Raw genomic sequence first — 21,262 nt, 5'->3', positions numbered from 1 at the left:
AAATGAAGTGCAGAACTGAGTCGGTAAGATTGCGGGAAGTATGTGAAAAAGTTTGTCCATACTGCTAGAAAGTCAGAAAACCCCTACATTTTAGGACATACCCTTTTCCCCTTCCCCATCCAGAAGTACAAATTTGTTAAGGGCAAGCTACATACTGGCTTTGAAGACGTTCAAGATTGAACTAAACACCTTTTTTTACAGATTGCTATCGCCTTGTATTATGAAGTCAGTATATAAGCAGGCTGTATGTAGTGAGTAGTAATTTATTTTAAACTAAGCTACAAGTATGCGATTTCTAAAATTAGGTTTGTTTTTTTCATTTCCAGTAATGATGTAGACATGGAAACAGAGCACTACTCCAATGGGGTTGGAGAGACTTCATCCAATGGTTTCCTAAACGGTAGCTCTAAACATGACCACGAAATGGAAGATTGTGACACCGAAATGGGTCTGCAGTGATATTTCTTACATTTTTAATAAAAAATGATGACTACAAGGTTATGTTTTTACTTGTATTGATTCCCAGCTGATGAGCATAAATCAGATTTTAAGATGTATGTGCCATTGGATTTGACAATCGTACATATAGTACATATTACCCAAAGCGTCCCTTGGACGTGGGCTGCTCGAGGAGCAGAGGCGCTTCTCAGTTTTCCGAGCGGGATGGTTTCCCTGACTTCAGTGCTGCTGTTAATGCAGCCGCGCTCTTGATAGTGTTTACTGTTCTGTAGCATGTTTGGGGCTGGAGGTGTGAACAGGTTTTATACTTACTTCAGTGTAACCAGTAAAGGCCAGATCGGTAGAAATGATTTTATAAATTCTAATCAGACAATTTCTTATGTGGATTTAATGTGAATGTACGTGCCTTATGCATAGTTGGGTGCCGGGCACATGGTAGGTTCTTACGTGTGACCGACCCTTCTCCTCCCCACTGCCCAAAAATGATGTGACTGAAAGCACATTAGCATATATAGTTCTGTTTTGTTAATACCTTGTGTAAGTAAATCGTGCCACAAAGTTAAACCATTGGCAAACTCTCCTATCAGTTGGAGAATGAAATTTTGTTGGGAGCCTCAACATTCTTATTTGTCTGAATTGCATGGCAACATTAGATTTCTGACTGTTTTGATGTCAAAAGGTCTGTATTGAGGATTGTTGTTGAGGATTATGTGTTCAACAAAGAATTCATTTTCTCAGGCAAGGGGTTTAATTTAAAAGGCAGCCTCGTTTTCCTGTGTCAGATACCAACGGCTTCAACATCCAGAGAGTAATTTAAGCACAGTGATTTAAGAACAGGGGCTCTAGAGCTAGAGGACCTGGATTCAAATTCTGCAACTGCCACTTACTAGCTGTGTAACCTTGGACAGGTTACTTAAGAGCTCAGTGCCTCAGTTTCTTCATCTGTAAAATGGGTACAGTAATAACAACAATGCCTGCAGGTCATTGTGAAGATGAAATAAGACAATCTGTGAAAAGCTAATAAGCACAAAGTAAGTGCTCAGTAAATGTTAATCATAGTCATCGTTAGTCATCCATACAGTTACATTATTGATCAGTGGTTGGTGTTCACCAAGATAAATATATATACCATACAATTATTTTGTAAAAGTATGTGATTAACCCTTTCGATAACATGGTGTCTTCTGTGTTTCTTTGGAGTCATTCAGCTTTTAGCCAAGAGGCACCCTATCATTCCATCTCTGGTTGGTCAGAGTAGCCTGAGAGGCAGTTTCTACTTTGTTCCTTTCTTGTTAATGCTGCTCAATGTCGTGTTAGAGATTTGTGCTTAACTTCTCATAAACCTTTCCCTGATACCCTAGGTGCCCACTACACAGGAAGGTTGTCACCTGACTTTCAGCTGCGTGCTGGGTTTTGGAGCCTAGATTCTTGAGACTTAGAGGAAGTAGACCTTTTAAAAAGCTGCAGCGTTTCACACTGAATTAAAATAAAGCCACGTGTTTAGATAAACTATTAGGTAGTAGTTCCTAAATGAAATGTACAGACTGTTATAAGCAATTTATGTTCATTTCTTCATTGTATTCCATTTATTAAGGTAGTAAAATACTCGTTTGTTTCGCTTACAGAAGTTGATTCGAGTCAGTTAAGACGCCAGTTGTGTGGAGGAAGTCAGGCCGCCATAGAGAGGATGATTCACTTCGGAAGAGAGCTGCAGGCCATGAGCGAACAGCTGAGGAGAGAGTGTGGCAAGAACACAGCGAATAAAAAAATGTTGAAGGTAGATTTGTTTTTCCTTGAAAAATTAGAAACGTGTCAAAGGAATTCAGTTGTCATTTTGTGAAACACTGAGTCGTGCTAGGAATTCCATTCGGACTTCCAGTAACTAATGCGGATTACATCCCCGCTTGCCACCCGTGCGCACTGTTTACCCTCTCTGGACTTACTTGTCTGGTTCTGTTTTCTCGGCTATAAAATTGGCAGAGTTGGTAGAGGTGTGGGTTTGCTGGGAAAGATATAAATTTGAGATTATTTTTATTTCTGCAAACACCACGCAGGGCTGCAGCGCCTTGAATGTCTCCTGCAGGGTGTCCGTTCTGATGGCGATTGCTGCGGCCTTGGGTCATCTTTCAAAACAGGGGGCGGGGGGGGGGTGTTGAGATACACTTTCAGAACTCTTCTGGATTGATGTGTGTGATGGGTGGATGGCAAGATGGATAAAATGTCAGCACTTTAGGATGTCAGCCAGTTTTACAGATCGGTTGCAGATGGATGAGTTTTCCCCTGCCTTAAGTCAGCATTGCAGTCCGTTGTAGGGATGTTAAGATTCTTTAGAAGACTTCTTTTTTTTTTTTTAACTCTTAAAGTCCCAATAGCCCTTTGAATCTGTGGAACATTAACCTAACCATTGTGATTTTTTTCTTTTTCTTTCTTTCTTTGGTAATCCTGCATTAGCAATAGGTTGGGCTCAGAGTTGATTCCTTGTAAATAGTTTCTCTGGAATGTTCTGTAAGAACTCCAAAGGACAAAGGGGAGATGCGAGAGGTGGCCCTGAGCCCATGCCTGGGTTTGGTGGGAAAGAGCAAGGCCAGGGCCGCCCTTGCCTGCCCCAGACTGAGACTTAGCGCGCCAGCCAGCACTGCCTGGTAGCACCACGCCTGGCATGAGGGCAGCAGACAGGCAACGGCCTCTTGTGCCGTGGCCTCGGTGTGGCACCTGCTGTATAGACGGAGCATACCTGCTTAGCCTCAGAGCGAATAAGGAGCCCCTTACCTACAGCACCAGTGGCCCAGGCGGGAGGGGCGGTGGCTTCCCTGCACATGCGCCCGACAGCCCACCTGCTGTTTCCAGTGGGGGGGGGGTGGCCTTAGCCAGAAACGGGGGTTAAATTATGGTTTTTATGCTAAGTAAAAGAAAATCAGTGGAATATGTAATTTAAACAATTTTTTATTTAAAATGTTCAAATCAGGGCACCTGGGTGGCTCAGTTGGTTGAGCAACCGCCTTTGGCTCAGGTCACGGTCCCGGAGTCCGGGGATCGAGTCCCGCATCAGGCTCCCAGCTCCATGGGGAGTCTGCTTCTCCCTCTGACCTTCTCGCCTCTCATGCTCCCTCTCACTGTCTCTCAAATAAATAAATAAAAATATAAAAAAAATAAATAAATAAAAATAAAATGTTCAAATCATTTTTTGATTTGGGACTGCAAACTGGTGCAGCTACTGTGGGAGACAGTTTGGAGGGGTCCCCAAAAAGGAAAATACAACTACCATATAATTCAGTTATTCCACTGCTGAGTATTTACCCAAAAACTGTGAAAACAGTAATTCAGGAAGATACATGCACCCCTGTGTTTACTGTAGTGGCATTTACAATCGCCACCTTATGGAAGCAGCCCAGGTGTCCCTTGGTAGACCAGTGAATAAAGATGTGCTCTGTGTGTGTATATATATTTGTGTTATTTATATATATACACACAGTGGAATGTTACTCAGCCTTAAAAACGAATGAAATTCTGCCATTTGTGACAACATGGACGGACTTAGAGGGTATAATGCTGAGTGAAGTCAGTCACAGAACTCCTATGTGGAATTCAAGAACCGAAACAAACGAACAAAGAAAAGATAAAAGGGCTGTTCACTACAGAGAACAGAGGGGAGGTGGGGAGAGGGGAGGTGGGGCGGGAAACAGGGATGGGGCGGAGAGCGCACTTAACGGGATGAGGACTGAGAACACATAGGGTTGTTCAAGCTTGTGTTAACGTACACCTGAAACTAATGTGACTCTAATTATACTGGAGTTTAAAGAACACAAAATAAATAAAAATCAGACATCCATGTATTAGGGAAATGGCTGTCCACATTTGCCCTCTGAGATGAAGAATTCCTTGAGGCCAGAGTGGGTCTTCGTTCCTCGCCCTTTAACTGTATCTAATGCAGGTGGCACCTAGCTTTTTAATGATGATTATTCAAAAGAGTTTTGTTCCTGTGAGTGATATTTATTTTTATCATACTAGTAATTTTAACTGTAATCTGTCTATTGACAATCATAAATCCATTGGATATTTTTATGAAAAATAACTTTCAAAAACTAAGGCCAGTGGCAGTGCTTTATATTTGTACGCGTCTCTTGAAACGCTGGGTATGTTGGAGGGTAAGCTGCGTTCTCCCGCTCCCGGTATGTCCGCGCCGGGAGCCTCTGGAAACCCTCCACCGTGTGGGTGCGGGAGTGTGAGAGCGAGACGAGACAAGGTATCTTCGTTTCCTTATGAAAGCAGTTCGGAACTTACAAGACATCCTGAAAGGGTCCCCAACGGGACCCCGGTGTGTCTGGAGGGTCCTGGGAGCGCTCTTGTTGGAGGGGAGACTTGGGGATACGAAATGTTTTTAGGATTTCATACACTTTTTTTAACACTGGGTCATCTGACGGTTTTTTTGTTCAAACTTCATGCTAAAGGCATACGACGAGGGACTGGGATTTCTGTGGTGTCTTTGGAAAATGCAGGCTTTCACTTTATCAGCTGACTGACTTGGGTTCCAGTGTGCCCAGAGCTCCCAAAATGGCATCAGTGGCCTCTTCTCAAAGAGAGTCCTTGATTATATGTTGGATTATGTGAAGATGTAATTCATCTTCTTCATCTAAAGAATGTGGATGGCTTTGATTTTGCACTTCTGACTTCGAGGCAGATGCCAGCTGCTTCAAGAGACTTCCTCAATATCCTGCGCGCTATCCTTCCCCTCCCGCAGCTCCCCTTGATGCACAGGGGTTTAAGCTCACTGATCCAGCTTGGAAGCCCCAGGAGAGCAGCTAGAGGATTCGAGGACAACACGCAAAGTTTCTTTACCGCGGTTCAGAAGGTTTAGAAATTTCTCTTTTTCCTTTTCCTTTCATTTTTCACTTCAGGGCACGCTTGATCGTAGTGGGTGTTTTTAATCTTTCATTGTGTGTGGATCTGCGTAGATATCTGAATCACGTGCATAGAGCAAGATTTGTTTAAATGCAGAGGTAAGAGTCCCCGAATGCTTTCCCGGGAGGCCCCTCGCGTTCCACTGGGCCTGAGCCCTGGCGGAGCGGGCCTGGTGCGCACTGAACCCGGGGCAGGAGCGCCCCTGCCCAGGCTCCCCCGCTTTCTCACCTGCCGACGCCTGCCCGCCCGAGGCTTCCCAGACCGCCCCCTGCATGGGTTCCGCCACCCTTGAGGGAACCGCGGCAGGGTCGCCAGGCATGGCAGCGGGGCCGAGGCCAGCAGGATCCAGCAGCCCCAGCTGGCAACCGAAGCAAAAATAGAACAATTTGGACTCACCCTGTTTAGAAACTGCTACAGATTTTAAGCCAACTGTAAGTACAGTTTGAGAATCCTACCTAACTGGTGTCACACTGGCCTCCGAAATTCTTCCCACAGAGACCTGTTCTTCTGAAATAAAAAGTAACCCCTCATCCCATGATAGTTCAAAGATACTTTCAGTTTTGTGCCTTAAATCCCGTGTGCGTGTATTTTACCTAGTGATTGTAGTTGTGCTGTTTGGTATTGTTTCTGTTTACAGCCCTAAACGCTTATTTCCAGTTTCTGTGCCTTCAGTTATTTTAAGTGGCCGGGTACTGCTCTTCCGTGCTGCCAGGTTGGTTCCTGTAAGCTCTGCTCTGTTAGACTTTTTGCTTTTATTCCAGCGCTGTAGTGAACGCCTTTATACATGTGTCTTTGTTTCTTCCCTAAAATTGTAACGCTGGAAGAAAGTCCTAGAAATAGAATGATTGGGTCAAAGGATAGGATTATTGTGGCTTTGCTGTGTATTGCTGTATTGCTTTCCAGAAACCTCTCCCGGCTTACCAGCGGTAGAAAAGGAAAGTGCCAGAGGCACTACTGGATTCTTCTACTCTAGTGGGTTCCACATCAGACCTTAACATCACTCATTTGCATTTCTTTGGTCACCAAAACTTCACCCTCAGTTGTTTTACTGCAGGATTTAAAACATTAATGTTGCTACCCTGACTTCATTCCCTTTGTAAAGAAAGATAAAATAGATATTCAGGGAACCTGGTGGTGTAAACCTTTTTTTTTTTCTCCTTTTAAGGTTTTTTTTTCTTTCTTACAGCTTCGCCTGACTTCCAAGCTTTGTTCTTTAGTGTTGCTGCGTGATATTTCTCAAGTTCAGTTTTATCCATGTCAATCCTTGATTTAAAACTCCCATTGCCATGGGGCGCCTGGGTGGCTCAGTGGGTTAAGCCTCTGTCTTCAGCTCAGATTATGATCTCAGGATCTTGGGATTGAGCCGTGCATCGGGCTCTCTGCTCAGTGGCAGCCTGCTTCCCCCTCTCTCTGCCTGTCTCATGCCTACCTGTGATCTCTGTCAAATAAATAAATAGAATCCTTAAAAAAACAGAAAACTCCACTGCCATATTGGAAAAAGATTCAAGCTTTTTAAGTGTGACTTAGAGGCATTTTGGGCTCGAACCCCTTACCTGTGGTTCCATCCAGGCCTGCCTTTCTCTCAGCCTGTTTCCATGGAGCTCGGGGCTCATTCTGGGATTAGGTCACGTGACACAACATACTCTGTTAATAAATTAAGCAGCGCAACGCACGTTGTTTATTTACGTGCCTGACTTTCCTCTAAGACCGTGGGGGTTCTCGAAGCAGTGGCGGCCCTCCCTGGTGATTGCCCACTAGGGCCTAAGTGTCTGGCAGCTTTGTGCAATACTGTTTTCCACTGTACTGAAAATATTAGAGCAAAATTTTGGACTTTTTTTGTCCTAGTATTTAGAGCGGCAATTTAAAGAAACCACATCTTCCTAAGTGACTTCTGCACCAGCTGTGTGCTCTCAAACTCTCTGGGCCTCGGTTTGCTTCTAAGTTGGGCACAACAGTATTCCCGTCCTGAGGTTATTGTGAAGATAAAATGAGTCCGTCCATGTTCGGGCTTACAGACTGACTGCACCCAGTGTTAGTGCCCGACACAGGATCGCCATCTTCTTCCACGAGGTTTTGTTTTAAATACTAAGGAAGGTGTGAACACAAGCATGGTCTGGGTTTGAGATTAGGGAGTGCACCATTTCTTTCTGGTAGCATGTCTGGGTCTGTAGCCCCAACGGGGTAGTCTCGTGCTTAAAGGTTTTCATATACTAGTGGTTCCTAGGCAACTCCTCAGTGTACTTGAAAAATGGATCCGTAGTATGGGGATGGTCCCCCATTGGGTGGTTGTGGGGTAAATTAAGTCTTGAGCGAAGATCAGTCCTTTAGGAATAATGGGATTGATCAGAGTTGGCTTTCCAGGTAGGACATGGTAGGACATGGTAGGACATGAATCTCCTGGTCAGTAAGCCCAGAGGGAGGGAGCCGGGACCCGGAACCGAGCAGCTCCGTGGGGCGCACCGGAAGCAGCAGCTCATGTGATTGGCGGGTGGGAAGCTGCTTCCCTGGACCCCGCGTGCACCCGTGGCTGCAGGGACCGCAGAATAGGGTAATACATTTTTGTCTTCAGCGACCTTTCAAGCTGTCTGGCACGAGGGAGAGATGCGTCAGTGTCAGACCGTGGGCGAGCCGCACATGTGCCCTGGCTGGTGGCCTCAGGGGGACAGCTAGAGCCGTGCGGGCGGTTCTCTAGCTCCGCAGCGTGGAGGCCAGCCCCAGCCTTTCCCCGCCTGAGCGCCAGGGAGTTCCGTAGAGGAACGTCTGTGCGGCGGTACCTGGGAACACTTTGCTTGAGCAATTTCAGCCTTCCGTGTCCGAAACCAGCATTTTGGAAGTGTTGTTACCGAATTCACTGATGGATGGTTTCCGCAGCACTTTTCCACGTACGCCTTCTGAAGGAGGGTGTCCTGTTACGTGTCTCTCTAGGTCTGTCCTGGTGCTCCAGATGAGGGCACTGACTGGTGGCAAAATAACACGATGTCTGGGTGGCTCAGTCTGTTAAGTGCCTGCCTTTGGCTCGGGTCGCGACTTCAGGGTCCTGCGATGGAGCCCCAAGTCCGGTTCCCTGCTCAGCGGGGAGTCTGCTTGTCCTTCTGACTCACCCACTCCCCTTGCTCGCTCAAGTAAAATCTTAAAAGAAAAAACATCACATGTTGAAAGGTTAGAATGAACTGACATTGCTAACTTCATTGAGCTGTTCATCCTCACGACCTTCTCAGGCAGGACCTCCTCTGTAGAGATGAGGAAATGGACACTTAGGCCTTTGCCCGCCAGAGGCCACACAGCAGCTGATAATGCAGCTTGAACTTGAAAGCAGTGTTTGAAACCACAGTCATATGCACCTCCCATAGAAAGAAGACAAAGAGCGATTGAAAAGACTGTGTCACTTCTTCTTTGGGAACGGTGGCCTGAGGATAGTTGGAACTACTGAATGTTTGGGAAGGGGAGCCAGTTTAATTTTTTTGATTCCTGAGTGAGAAAATGATATCCAGTGAGTTGTGGCGAGTGCCCACATCTGTTTAAAAAAATACACAGGGAGGCCCTATCCTTTTAACGTCAAATTTGTATCAGTGGTAATAAATTATAGAGCATCTGCATGTTTTTGTCTTCCTCTTTAATTAGCACATTCCAGAAGAATTCGTTTTAATTCTACTGTTCCGCATGTGTTGTAGGGATGGGGGAAGATTAATGAGGATGGCTGTTTACAGTAAAGAAAAATGAAAACAGCTTAGGCTTTGTTGCATAATCTAGTTGTTAAAAAACATACAGCCTAAGCATAGGAGTAGGTGGGTTGTGACAGTAGTCTAGGGCCACGAAGCTGTGTATTTTACTTATCTCTCAACTTCGTAGTTGTGGGGGACCATGGTAGTTTCAGTGAATTAAAAACCAAACTCTGTTTTCAACAGGATGCATTCAGTTTACTCGCTTACTCAGACCCTTGGAACAGCCCAGTTGGAAATCAGCTTGACCCAATTCAGAGAGAACCCGTGTGCTCAGCTCTTAACAGTGCAATATTAGGTGAGTAAAACCACAGCTTCAACGAGACTCTCTGAATATTGGAGGTGGTATTTGCGCTGGGATTTCTGTTTCGGTAGTCTTGAGGGGAAGTGCTTTCTACATTTTTAAGAGAATTATTTTGGAATACAGAAACCTTCCCCTCCGCTGTCTGAATTCCAGATGAAGTGCATTCAGATGGACTAAACAGTACTTTGGGGGTACACCTGGGGAAGTCGGGAAGTTTTTGTGCGCAGGTTGCAAAAGCATTTTGGACTGAGGCTGACAGGGGCACGTCGGGCAGCAGAAGCCCCTGGCGTAGCACGATGTTTGCGCTAAAGTTGAGCGTATTCTGCTGGGTGCCCTTACCGAGCACAAAGGGTGGGCAGGGAAGAGCAGCAGCGTCAGGAGCGAGGCTTGGCTGAGGTGAGCCCGAGTGACAGGCCACGAGTTGCCGTTGCTGTGGGCCGCTCGCTGCCGAGGATCGTGACGGCGTTTGTGTACTGAATAGTTGCACTAGGTGTGCGAACTCGGCGACATCCTGTGCGTTTACATACAAATTCTACAGGGTTGTTTAGGTGAAACTATCTTCTAATTTCTGGATACTTGTTTTTTTTTTTTAATTTTTATTTTTTATGAACACATTTTTATCCCCAGGGGTACAGGTCTGTGAATCGCCAGATTTACACACTTCACAGCACTCACCAAAGCACATACCCTCCCTAATTTCTGGATACTTTTCAAATGTAATTTGTAAGAGTGATTTTTCACTTGACTTTAGAATCTAGTTCCTCTGCTAAAATGAGACTCCATCTAGAAGTGTTTTTTTTACAGCTTGGCCCTGTCAGGTGTGGAGGCTTAAACATGTTTCAGACTGTTTTTTAGGTGCAGGAGAGCAGTGCCGCAAAGAGTAGCTTCGAGAACATTTTAGACAGGGAGACATGTAGAAGGACAGGGCTCTTGGCCACAATGTAAAGGAAGCAAGTAGTCATAGTTGAGCCTTAATCCATTATTTGCTCTTAAAGAAGTTAATTACAGTTGACCCTTGAAGAATGGGGGGGTTGGGGTACCAACCCTGCTGCACAGTCAAAAATTTGCATGTAACTTTTGACTCCCCCAAAACCTAACTACTGAGAGCCTGCTGCTGGCTGGAAGCCTCACCAGGAACAGGAGCGCTTGGTTAACACGTATCTTGTATGTTACGTGCCTCCTGTACTGGGTTCTTGCAGTTAAACTAGAGAAGAGACAGGGAGAAAACCATAAGGGGAAACACTGCTGGACCCAGAGAAACGCCACATGGCCGTGCACCTGTGCAGTTCACACCCCTGCTTCTCAGGGTCAACTGTTAATTTGTTGCATGTTAAGGTACCATAGTGGGGTATTTGGAGTAAGAACAGTTACTAAAAAAATGTCATCTTTCGTGCTGTTTCCTTACATTTAGAACTTGTATATAATAAATACTGTGAATTTTCTTTGATTAATGTGTTGTGTTTTTTGGTTACATGAAATTCATTTAGCTCTGTTGGTAGAAATAGAATTTAATAGCAATCGTGGGATTATAGGGCAGATTATGGTTTACTGTAATTGTCTTTTTGAAATTACTACATGGTAAGTAATCATGAAGGCTTAATTTCAGCTACATTTATAGGTAAACTCAGACTTGGAAAGAATTTCCTTTTGTTTTTATTTTTATTTTTTCCTCCAGATTTTTATTTCCGTTCAAGTTAGTTAACATACAGTGTGTCGCTGGTTTCAGGAGTAGAAGTCAGTGATTCATCGCTTACATACAACATCCAGTGCTCGTCACAAGTGCTCCCTTTAATGCCCATCCCCCCCGCTAGCCCACCGCCCACCCACCTCCGCCTCCATCTCCATCAACCCTGTTTGTTCCGTCTTTATGGGTCTTAGGGTTCGCTTCTCTTTTTTCCCCCCATTCCCCTGTGTTCATGCTTTGTTTCTTAAACTCCACATGTGAGTGAAATCCTCTGGTACTTGTCCTTGACTGACTTCCCGAAGCATAGTCCGCTCTAGCTCCAGACCACAGCGTTGCAAATGGCAAGATTTCATTGTTTTTTTTTTTTTTTTTCTTTTTTTTTGCAGCCGAGTAATAGTCCATTGTATATATATATGCCACATCTTCTAGAAAGAATTATTGGAGTCACCAGTTTTTCGCAGGAGGTTTTTTTTGTATCTTGGGTTCTTTAAGGGAATTCAGTTATTCAATATTAAATTTAGGACCACTCTGCAAGATAATACGTATTTTTATATACTGTGCTACATATTATGTAGTATGGGTTTAGCTATAAATTGTACTTAAATTTATATTGATAGAATTCCTACAGAATGACAAGATAAGCAGATTGCTATAGGTCAGTGTACAGATTTATAAATACGCTCATTTATGTAGTTTCATCTCTAGTGCTTAAAGTTGTTAGATTAATTGCATGTAATTCCAGTAAGTTCTATATCCCAAAAAAAAAGCCCCTTAAAAATGCTTATTAACCAGGGCACCTGGGTGGCTCAGTGGGTTAAAGCCTCTGCCTTCGGCCCAGGTTATGATCCCAGGGTCCTGGGATCGAGCCCCACATCAGGCTCTCTGCTCAGCAGGGAGCCTGCTTCCTCCTCTCTCTCTGCCTGCCTCTGTCTACCTGTGATCTCTGTCAACTAAATAAATAAAAATCTTTAAAAAAAAAAAATGCTTATTAATCACATGCCCCTGCCCCTCACCAAAGTAGAACTAGAGTACCTCCAGATGCTTACCTTTGAGCAACGTTACTTCCCTATACAAGAGAAAGTTTGGAAAAAATGTTTCCTTTTCAGTTTTTATCCTGTTACACTGATTTTATATAAAAAACTGTTCTCAATTCACAGAACTGTAAAAGTCGGTCCTGCTTGGATTAGACTTGGCAAAAAATGTTTATCATCATCCAAGTTTAGCTAAATAGTGTTGCCAAATAATAGCCAGGACCTTACTAATCCTAACCCACAGACCACTTTTCAAACCATACTTTCTCCCCAGTTTGTGTGCCTTTTCTGCCATATTTTGATTCTTACATTCTTGATCCTGTTTTCTCTTTTAAATCCTGAATTCCCCCCCCCCCCCTTTTCAGCTCCATTCCTTCTGAATCTTTTCTTTCTCCCACCACACTGCAGACTTGGAATCCAGAGCTGAATTCAGTCATAGGGAGCCTTACCAGCCAGTATCATGGTTTTTGCCCTTGGTTATCAACTATGCCTACAAACGACTGATTAATAATTTTATTAATTGGGAATCTGTATAAACTTAAATTGTGGACATTTCCACCAAGATCACCAGCTTCTAGCAGGTCTGCCACTTTCCCCAGTATTTTTTTTTTTTTTAATCTCTGGTAAAGAACAGATTTTGGTACTTAACTACATCTGTACTGTAGGTGACCATTTTGGGGTATGCATGACCCTGAAAACTAATTTATTGGCAGTTATCCGTCAATTTAACTCCAGGATCAGAGGGTGATTTTGCTTTTGTCATCACTTATGGCCACCGTCACCATCAGGCCCCCTAGAAACCCAAGTTAACACTCCCCTGTTAACACTGTGACTTGGAGACACTTAGCCTCAGTTGGGTCCTCTCCCCAGAAGGGGAAGAATCCAGCACTGAAACTTCTACTGAAAACCTGGTGTCTTTTTTTGGTAAGTCGGCTGACTTTAGTGAAGCTGAAGAGAAATACTAAGTCTTCCCTACTCCTCACTGTAAGTATCAGGAAAGAAACTACATCTTTCCAATCGTAATTAATATGAAAGTTTTTAAGTACCTAAAGGTTTAAAAGTCTAATTCTGCAAGCATTTCTCTTAACAGATGAATACCTACTACCCGTACTGCCTAGTCAGAGCAGCGTAGCCAAGATAGTCCGCATTGGCTTAGAAGTTACCCTCGCTAGTCAGGTCACTAAGAGCCGTGTAGATGTTGCTAATTTTTAGAGTAATGCAGTATCTTCCCAACAGAGTGTTTAGAAAAGGTCTTGCTAATTGCTATTTCCATTTTTAATCATTTTTTCCTCAGAAACCCACAATCTGCCAAAGCAACCTCCACTTGCCCTAGCCATGGGACAGGCCACACAGTGTCTAGGACTGATGGCTCGATCAGGAATCGGATCCTGTGCGTTTGCCGCAGTGGAAGACTGCCTGCATTAGCCGTGCATTTCAGGAGCGCACGCGTACTGTGGCATATAGTCAACATGGGAAGTAGACCAGCTCTGCTGATTTGAAATTTAGATTTTTTTAATTATGTACTGGGGACAGGTTTTTGTCGCTTTACATTGCTTCCTAGTTTACAGCATGATGCAAATGATTTTCTAACTTGGTGTTAGGAGAAATTATTTTCCATCTTTAACCTCTTAGTTGTCTAAGAGTTAAATATTACTGAATTTCAGACATTCAAATTGATCATCACAAATCCTTTAAAACAATTATCTAAAAGAAACCAAAAAATCCTGCCGCCTTTGTTTGGGGGAGAGGGGGGAAGGAAAACGGAACAAGTTGTGTTTGTGTTAGCATGTGGGTGATGTAAACTTCAAATCGGGAGATGCTCCGACCCCCGCTCCCATATAAGCATTCAATCAGTGTAACTTGCAAAACGCATAAACATCCGACAGTTTGAATTTATAGTGTTGATGGAAGAAATCATTTTTAATGTGTACTGTAAAACTTGAAATACTCAGGAGCTGAGTGAATATGTTTGTTGCTACTTACAATCCCGACCTGTTAGTCCCAGTAGTTTTGTTTTAACATGGTCTTTTTCAACTTTGTTTCCTGTTTAACTACAGACGACTTCTGTTGTAGACTCACAGTTTAACTGTTGTATTATAACAGTATTACATGTCAACAGTGTGGTTATGACCTTTATTTATATAAAAACCAAATATTTAGTCAATTTACCGTGTCTTAATTTAATCTTTGTACACCTTCCATTTTTAAGTGCTTAAATGAGTACTATATTGCAATAAAAATGTAGTGATATAATTAACCAGCCATTAAAAATTTACTATTACAGATACTAGAGTGTCAGTTGAGTCTATATATCAGGTACCTGCATATTCTGATTAATAGGAAATTAGAGCAATTAAAATGAATGGTTTATACTATAAATCTGAGTTCTGCAACCTAAGACTGCCTTCAGAGCATCAGCCTCTGGATTAGTCAAACCTGATACTGGGATGCTGCAGACAACAGGAAATGTTTCTGTAAAAACTACAGTGTGGCGCACGTGGCTTGTCCGTAAAGGAACCAAGATAACCGTATCCCTTGGCTGACTATTAATTTTGTATGAACAGACGTTTGAATAATTGTACTTAGATACTGCACTCTCTTAGTGACTTCTTTCCTTTTCTGTATTCTGTGAAACAAATTCTCACCAAAACCCCTGCAAGGCGAAGACATCTGAGAGCTGCAGCTGGGAACCCCCAGCTGTCCATGTCTCCTCTACCCCCGCCACTCCTGCTGCGCACCCAGCACTGCGGGGAAGACCCACTTTTTCAGTTAAATGCATAAACACTCATAAAAAGGAAAACCATTCCTTTGAAGTTGCTTTTCCTTCCAGTGTAATCCTCAAAAACAAGGCTCCAGAAGGATGAAATGTGCTGGAGGGGCCTCCCCCAAAGATCTAGGATTTTTGCAATGACCTTTCAAAACGATTTATAAATGATTTATTAGATTGTCAGAAAAACTAATTCTCTAAACCACATAACCAAATACTATACATACAAGTACATACAAGTTCTCGTTCTTCAGTTAGATTTACTTAGAAGTTTTCATCTTCCTGACCATCCACCGTCTTTTAAACCTCTTTGCATTTTGTTTTTTCTGGGTTCCTAAAACAGAAAATTTTGTGCAGTAAGGATATTAGATATAAAATTCCCAAGAAATAATTCCAAAGTTTAAGATTCTATGAATACTAAAATTATGCTTACTAAATCAGATTGTATAGATGTATGTACATGCTGATCTATTTTTCCAAAGAAAGCAACTTTAACATACTAATATAGAAGCCATTGTAAACACTGATGTTTTGTGCTTGTTTACTGTCTCCTTAAAAAAGAACATTTTTCAATATATAAAAAACCAAGAAGAAAACTGGATCTTACCCCAAGCATTATTCAGAAACTGAGCTGCAGCCTTTTTCACTGGTAACCTCTTATTTTCAAGAGACAGGAACTTATTTACTAGAAAAGATAATTATTTCTCATTTCTTTGTTTAATTTGCAATAAAAAGTGAGAGAAACAGTCTGTGAAGAACTTACTAGTAGTTCTGTTGGTTCCCGGACCATACAAAGAATTCTGTATGAAGGCCTTCGCCGCTTGCTGCCGCGCGTCTCTTAGATCTTGATCTTTGAGCCTTAGAGCCACGTAGCTTTTATTCTGGCTGGTGACCAACAACAACAGGTCAAAATGAGCAAGTCTGAAAACTACGTGTTTACTTTAAAAATTGAACGTTTTTAAGTTATTTCAAAAAGTGAAAAAACCAAAATCCTACTCTTGTAAATGCACAGATGATGAAGAAGACGAAATCACAGAACTATTTTATTTTACTAGAAGTGGACTAACAATTATGTCTTAGTAGGCTGATATTCTTATGTCAATAACAGAATTGGTTTTCCCAAAGAGGATCTCATCTGAAACCACTAATTAAAATATTTCTCCACATAAGCCAATACTTTAACTCTCTCTGGTCACCTTTACATTCGAGGTGAAAAGAAAGACGACTCTTACCCAACAGACTGTACTTTTTGTACTTTCTCTTTAGCGTTCTTAGAATCACTGCCTTTTTCATATTCTTCCTTTTTCTTCTGCAAATTAGCTAAAAAAACAAATTGAGTTTTATTTCAAGTTAGTCATTAGGTAAAAGCAAAGCAGAAACCTTTACTGGAGTTCACTGTAAACATCCACTCCTACCAATTTCAGCGCAATTCTTATTAGTAAGACACAGAACAGGTCCAAGCTACACACTCTTAGGGCCACGAACATTTGGCTGCAGAGATCTACCGATGCACTTGACACTTATATGAGAAGTTATTTAAGTCAGAACAGTTCATACCTTCTTTCAGCTTTCCTGATGGTTTCTTTATGCTAAGGAAGAATAATGAAAACACGGATTGGTAAGGCAGAGAGCAAAGACGACGTCACTTACTACACAGTTCCCTCTGGCTTTACAAGTAAGAGATCCCCCTCTCGTTACCACCCACCTCCGTTTTTACTCAGGATCATTTTTGGAAAGCGGAAGTCCCTCCTGCTGCACTGCTACCAAGTCCCAAACCAGCAGATACTCGGAGGGACTATCTTCTTAGAATCCAAGTTGTGAAAGCGTATTAGCAAACTTCGACAGAAGCAGACTGCTGTAGTTCGCAGTTAAGGACTTAGGAAAAAAGGGAGTTATGTAACAGTACTCAAACTACGGAGTGAAAGGTGGCAGGACGGCATCCTTTTATTTGGAGAAATCACAAAGGATTAAATCAGCAGTTCAGGCACAAACACAGGGATGGAGACAAGGACTAGCCTCAAGGAGTACTGGTTGGAGAGACTTCAATGTAAGCGGACAAAGTACAACAGGGAGATTCCCATGTAGAAGCACTTGCACAGTAGAAGGGCTACACAGAGGAGGAAGTGATGGGGTCAGGGGAGTAGGAGAAGGAAGAGGGGACACTTGAGCCTGGTTTCTAAAGAGGGAAGGGGAACATGCCACCAAATGCATCTGAATATATTACATATTCAGGATCTGAATAACTCTGGAAAAGTTCTTCTGCTAAAAATTTAAGAACCAGTGGCCTAGATAAAAAATACGGGACCGGGGCACCTGGGTGGCTCAGTGGGTTAAGCCTCTGCCTTTGGCTCAGGTTGTGATCTCAGGATCCTGGGATCGAGCCCCACATCAGGCTCTCTGCTCAGCAGGGAGCCTGCTTTGCCCTCTCTCTCTGCCTGCCTCTCTGCCTACTTGTGATCTCTCTCTCTTCCAATAAATAAATATAATCTTCAAAAATAAATGATCTTTAAAAAAAAAAAAAATACGGGACCAAACTTCTGAAATTAAGGCAGTTAGGAGGGACCCTGGGTGACTGAGTTAAGTGTCTACCTTTGGTTCAGGTCATGATCCCAGGTTCTAGGATTGAACCCCACATCAGGCACCTAGCTCAGTGGGGAGCCTGCTTCTCCTCTGCATGCCGCTCCCTGCTTATGCTCTTTCTCTGACAAAAATCTTTATTAAAAGGGCACTTGGGTGGCTCAGTTGTTAAGCATCTGCCTTCAGCTCAGGTCATGATCTCAGGATCCTGGGACTGATAAGCCCATCAGGCTCCCTGCTCGGCAGGAAGCCTGTTTCTCCCTCTTCCACTCCCCCTGCTTGTGTTCCCCCTCTTGCCGTGTCTGTCAAAGTCTTTTTTTTTTTAAAAAAAAAAAAAAAAAAAAAAAAGGGGCGCCTGGGAGGCGCAGTGGGTTAAAGCCTCTGCCTTCGGCTCAGGTCATGATCCTAGGGTCCTGGGATCAAGCCCCGCATCGGGCTCTCTGCTCAGTAGGGAACCTGCTTGTCCTCTCTCTCTGGCTGCTTCTCTGCCTACTTGTGATCTCTGTCAAATAAATAAAATCTTTAAAAAAAAAAAAAGACATTAAAAAACCTTTATTAAATAAAAGCATTTAGGAGAAACAAAGGGGGGCATAAAAAATTACCCAATACTCATAAGTCTAAGTTTATTAACATGATTTCATGGGACAGATGAGAAAGAGGAAGATAGCATTTGCCTTTAACCACTCAAAAGAGGGCAGAGCTGCTAAATGAAATGAATGAAGCCATAGCAGCCAAGGCAAGTACCGGACAGCATGTTCGGGAGCCTGTGGACAGTGTCTCCTACTCCACTAAATGCTAAGTCCCGAGACATTACTTTATTCACCACCATCTCTCCTGCCCCTAGTACGAGGACAGGAGCACAAGCATTTACTGACTCAACACCCTGGAATCAGTAACTCAGAAGCCAAAGTTAGCTACAGGAATGAACAAAGAAATGAAAATTTACAAAGAATGAACAAAGACTGAAAATTGGAGTTAATTTCCTCCACCTTTCCCACCAGATTCAAGTATCTGCTATGTAGCCTTTTATTACTTCTATTACTTGGATTCAAATAAACGTACCGATCCGTAACTCACAGGTGTCTGTAACAAGATCCATCACTTACTTGGTCGGTCCAGCTGTGGTTAACTTCTCTAGAATGTTATCTGGAAGGAGTTTTCTTTTCTTAGATAAAAACATTAAGAAACTGATCAGCAGGGAGGTGCATGACAGTACGCCCCCACTTGCTTCCGAAGTTTCTGATTTTAAGGACAGTTTACACCGCGACAGAATGAACGAACCGGGCCGGCCCTGCCCCACGATCTCGGAGCGGTGGGACGGCTGCGCGCACGGCGCTCGGCACCCATTCCACATTCTCTGGAAGACCGGGTGAAGCCTGGCTAGGCGGCCCACCGTATGCCACCCCGTAGCTCTACACGGAGCGCAGTTAAGTCCCGTCCACCTCGAGTCCGTTCGGTGCGGCCCGTCTGCCAGACGTCAGAGAGCAAAGCAACCATACCCCTCGGTTTACAAAGCACCTCCTAATTCTCACAGCGACCCAATTTCGGAGAGAGAAACTACCTCCGCGACACTAAATGACGAGGCTGTACTGGCCCAGGAGGTAGGAACCCTCCGACCCTCGAATTCACGACCTCCCCATTCCCGTTCTCAGTCGGACAGCAAAGAGCTCCCGCGCCTTCGTTTCCGCCGTTCTAAGGAGGCGCGTCAGCGACCTTCCCCAGCCGCAGGCCCCCCAGCTGCGGCGCCGCACACGGGCACTCAACCCCGGCCGCGTGCCTCCCTACCCGCTCACCTTCTGTTCAATGAACAGCTCCTCGCGGCGCTTCCTCTTCTCCTTCAGGAGCGTTTTATCCCTGAAAGAGTGACAAGTTAGTGCGGGGCAGCATGCGCGGGACGGGAAGGGGCGGGTCCCCCGGCCGGCGGCGGGCCCCGAACCTGCGCACCGACTCCCGAACCCGCCGCTCCTCTTCTCGTGCTTCCGCCTGGGCGCTGGCGAAGGTCAGCTCCTCCGGGGCCTCGTCGTCCAACTCGTCGTCCCCTTCCTCGTCTTCTTCCTCCAGCGGCTCCGCGGCCGCGCCGCTGCTGGGCTGCCCGAGCAACAGGCCGTGCTCCGCCTCCTCCTCCTCTTCGGAGGGGGGCTGGCCCTCGTCTACCATCGCCGAGGCCGGGATGCGGGACGCGCGCGGCCGGAGCTGTACCATAGCCCGCGCAGCGTCCGACCGTCCGGCTTCTGACCCGGAAGCAAGGCGCAAGCGCAGTGTGACGCAAACTGCAAGCGACGCGACTTGCGTCGCCCCCTGCAGGTGCGGTTGGGGAGGCGGCCGCGGACGGCGGATGCGCGTGCGCAGAGCCGGGAAGGGCGTGGCCTACGGGACGGACAGTCCAGCAGTTGGGATGTTGTTGTCTTCATTCCTCCGGGAAATTTCTCCTCCCGGGACGCCCCCTGGATTTCTCTCCACTTCATATAAGCGACTAGAACTTTCGCAGTGAGAGCAGGATGGAATGAGGCTTGTTTCTAGGAGGGGAGCGCCGTCGTGAGACCTCTGCGGGGAAGCTGACAGCAGGGTTGCCTGGGCCCCCCTCCCCCAGTGCGGCTGCCACGGGCTTTGGCGTCCAGGAGCCCAGGAACGTGTGACCACAAGCCCCGGTGACTCCGCCTAACACCGGGATCCACGTGGTCCTGTTAACTTTAAAAAACAAAACTGCCAGTTGCTTTACCAGCAGCAAAAAAATGGATGTATTCCGGAACAGCAGAGTTGCCGGGCAAGCAAGCTGTCGGCAAAACCATGAGCAAGTCCCCCAAACTAAGGGCTGCGTGCTCTTTTATAGAGGAGAGGGGGGAGTCGGGAGAGGCTGCCGTAAACAAAAAGTCCATTGGAGTCCGCTGGGGATTCGAAATACAGTGGCTTCTCATTGGCTGGCTGTTGCTGGGGCGAGTGGAAAGTCTTCCGCGGAGGTAATGAAGCCTATTCACCTACCCAGGTCCACCGTTTCTTCCTGTTGGATTTGCAATTAAGGACAAGTGGTAGAGCGTGAGACCTGCCCCTGCCGAACCTCCCAACTCCATTTTAGTAAGATTTCCCTTTATTAACTTTCACATTGGATCCAAGTGATCAGTATTTGTGGATTTGGTTCCGTTCACTCCCTGACCCCCAAAGAAGTGGCATCTCCTTCCAAGGGCAGAATTGTGCTATAGCAACAGGACGTGATGCCTTTCAGTCCCGGCAATGACAGGAACAAGTTGACAGATGCAGGCTTAAGTCAATGGTCAGCACCAAACCTGTGCTTGGCGACCTCAGCCACCATTTCCCAGGCTTCCCCGACCACCTGCCCCTGGAATGTCCACGCCTCTGTCCATCACCGACACCACTCCCCTAACAGCTTATCGTCTGACTCTGGCATTAGGATGTACACTCTGCGAGAACAGGGTCCCGGCCTGGTGCCCTGCTCTAACCCCAGGACTTTGAACAATGGCTGGTCCAGCGCAAACCCTAAATCTGACAGCAGGGTTGCCTGGGCCCCCCTCCCCCAGTGCGGCTGCCACGGGCTTTGGCGTCCAGGAGCCCAGGAACGTGTGAAAAAATGACTTCACCACTGCTTTGTGAAAGCAGCCCTAGCACAGTTTCTATCCCTCCACTCCCCAGATCTCTGATCTCTGGGTTTATCTTCTCCCACTCATTATACAACACGAAATGACTCATCACTGGCTGAGCAAACCAAGCTGTTGCACACTTGCTAGGCATTGGTAGATGCTGTTTCCTCTACCAGTACTCCTCCATGTTGAACTATTTATACTTCCAAAACTGCCACCCGGGCTGACT

The 21,262-nt window shown here is 45.0% G+C and overlaps 2 protein-coding genes across 3 annotated transcripts in view; one reads left to right on the top strand and one right to left on the bottom strand.

Annotated features, from left to right (window-relative positions):
* The window catches only part of RANBP9 (RAN binding protein 9), an 88,548-nt gene extending 74,169 nt beyond the window's left edge, over window positions 1-14,379 (top strand). Inside the window, exons 11-14 of one of the 2 annotated variants that reach the window (XM_004753756.3) lie at window positions 327-448; window positions 2,085-2,236; window positions 9,264-9,375; window positions 13,391-14,379. In XM_004753756.3, coding sequence (XP_004753813.3) covers window positions 327-448; window positions 2,085-2,236; window positions 9,264-9,375; window positions 13,391-13,521 — 517 coding nt within the window. In that variant the 3' untranslated portion in view covers window positions 13,522-14,379. The remainder of the gene's footprint in view (window positions 1-326; window positions 449-2,084; window positions 2,237-9,263; window positions 9,376-13,390) is intronic. The other variant, XM_045066997.1, reaches the window with a different exon arrangement.
* A 625-nt stretch (window positions 14,380-15,004) lies between these two features.
* Window positions 15,005-19,698, bottom strand: NOL7 (nucleolar protein 7). Its single transcript, XM_004753740.3, has 8 exons — window positions 19,377-19,698; window positions 19,234-19,294; window positions 18,547-18,605; window positions 16,421-16,452; window positions 16,096-16,183; window positions 15,627-15,748; window positions 15,471-15,548; window positions 15,005-15,197 (listed from the first exon to the last, which is right to left on the bottom strand). The coding sequence occupies exons 1-8, from the start codon at window positions 19,640-19,642 to the stop codon at window positions 15,124-15,126; spliced, it is 780 nt and encodes a 259-aa protein (XP_004753797.1). The 5' UTR covers window positions 19,643-19,698; the 3' UTR covers window positions 15,005-15,123.
* Window positions 19,699-21,262: the final 1,564 nt, after the last annotated feature.

This window comes from Mustela putorius, unplaced genomic scaffold, assembly GCF_011764305.1.
Source record: "Mustela putorius furo isolate JIRA1106 unplaced genomic scaffold, ASM1176430v1.1 tig00003870_pilon_pilon_pilon, whole genome shotgun sequence".
NCBI classification, from domain to species: Eukaryota; Metazoa; Chordata; class Mammalia; order Carnivora; family Mustelidae; genus Mustela; species Mustela putorius.
This window is presented reverse-complemented; position numbering and strand designations above follow the sequence as displayed.

What these genes read in the sequence shown, in the direction of transcription:
- NOL7 (XM_004753740.3), bottom strand. Translation starts at nt 19,642, where the DNA reads ATGGTACAGCTCCGGCCGCGCGCGTCCCGCATCCCGGCCTCGGCGATG. An exon ending in ACCACAGCTGGACCGACCAA is followed by an intron (nt 16,453 to 18,546) that starts GTAAGTGATGGA and finishes ATTCTTCCTTAG; the next exon opens with CATAAAGAAACCATCAGGAA. An exon ending in CAAAAAGTACAGTCTGTTGG is followed by an intron (nt 15,749 to 16,095) that starts GTAAGAGTCGTC and finishes GTTGGTCACCAG; the next exon opens with CCAGAATAAAAGCTACGTGG.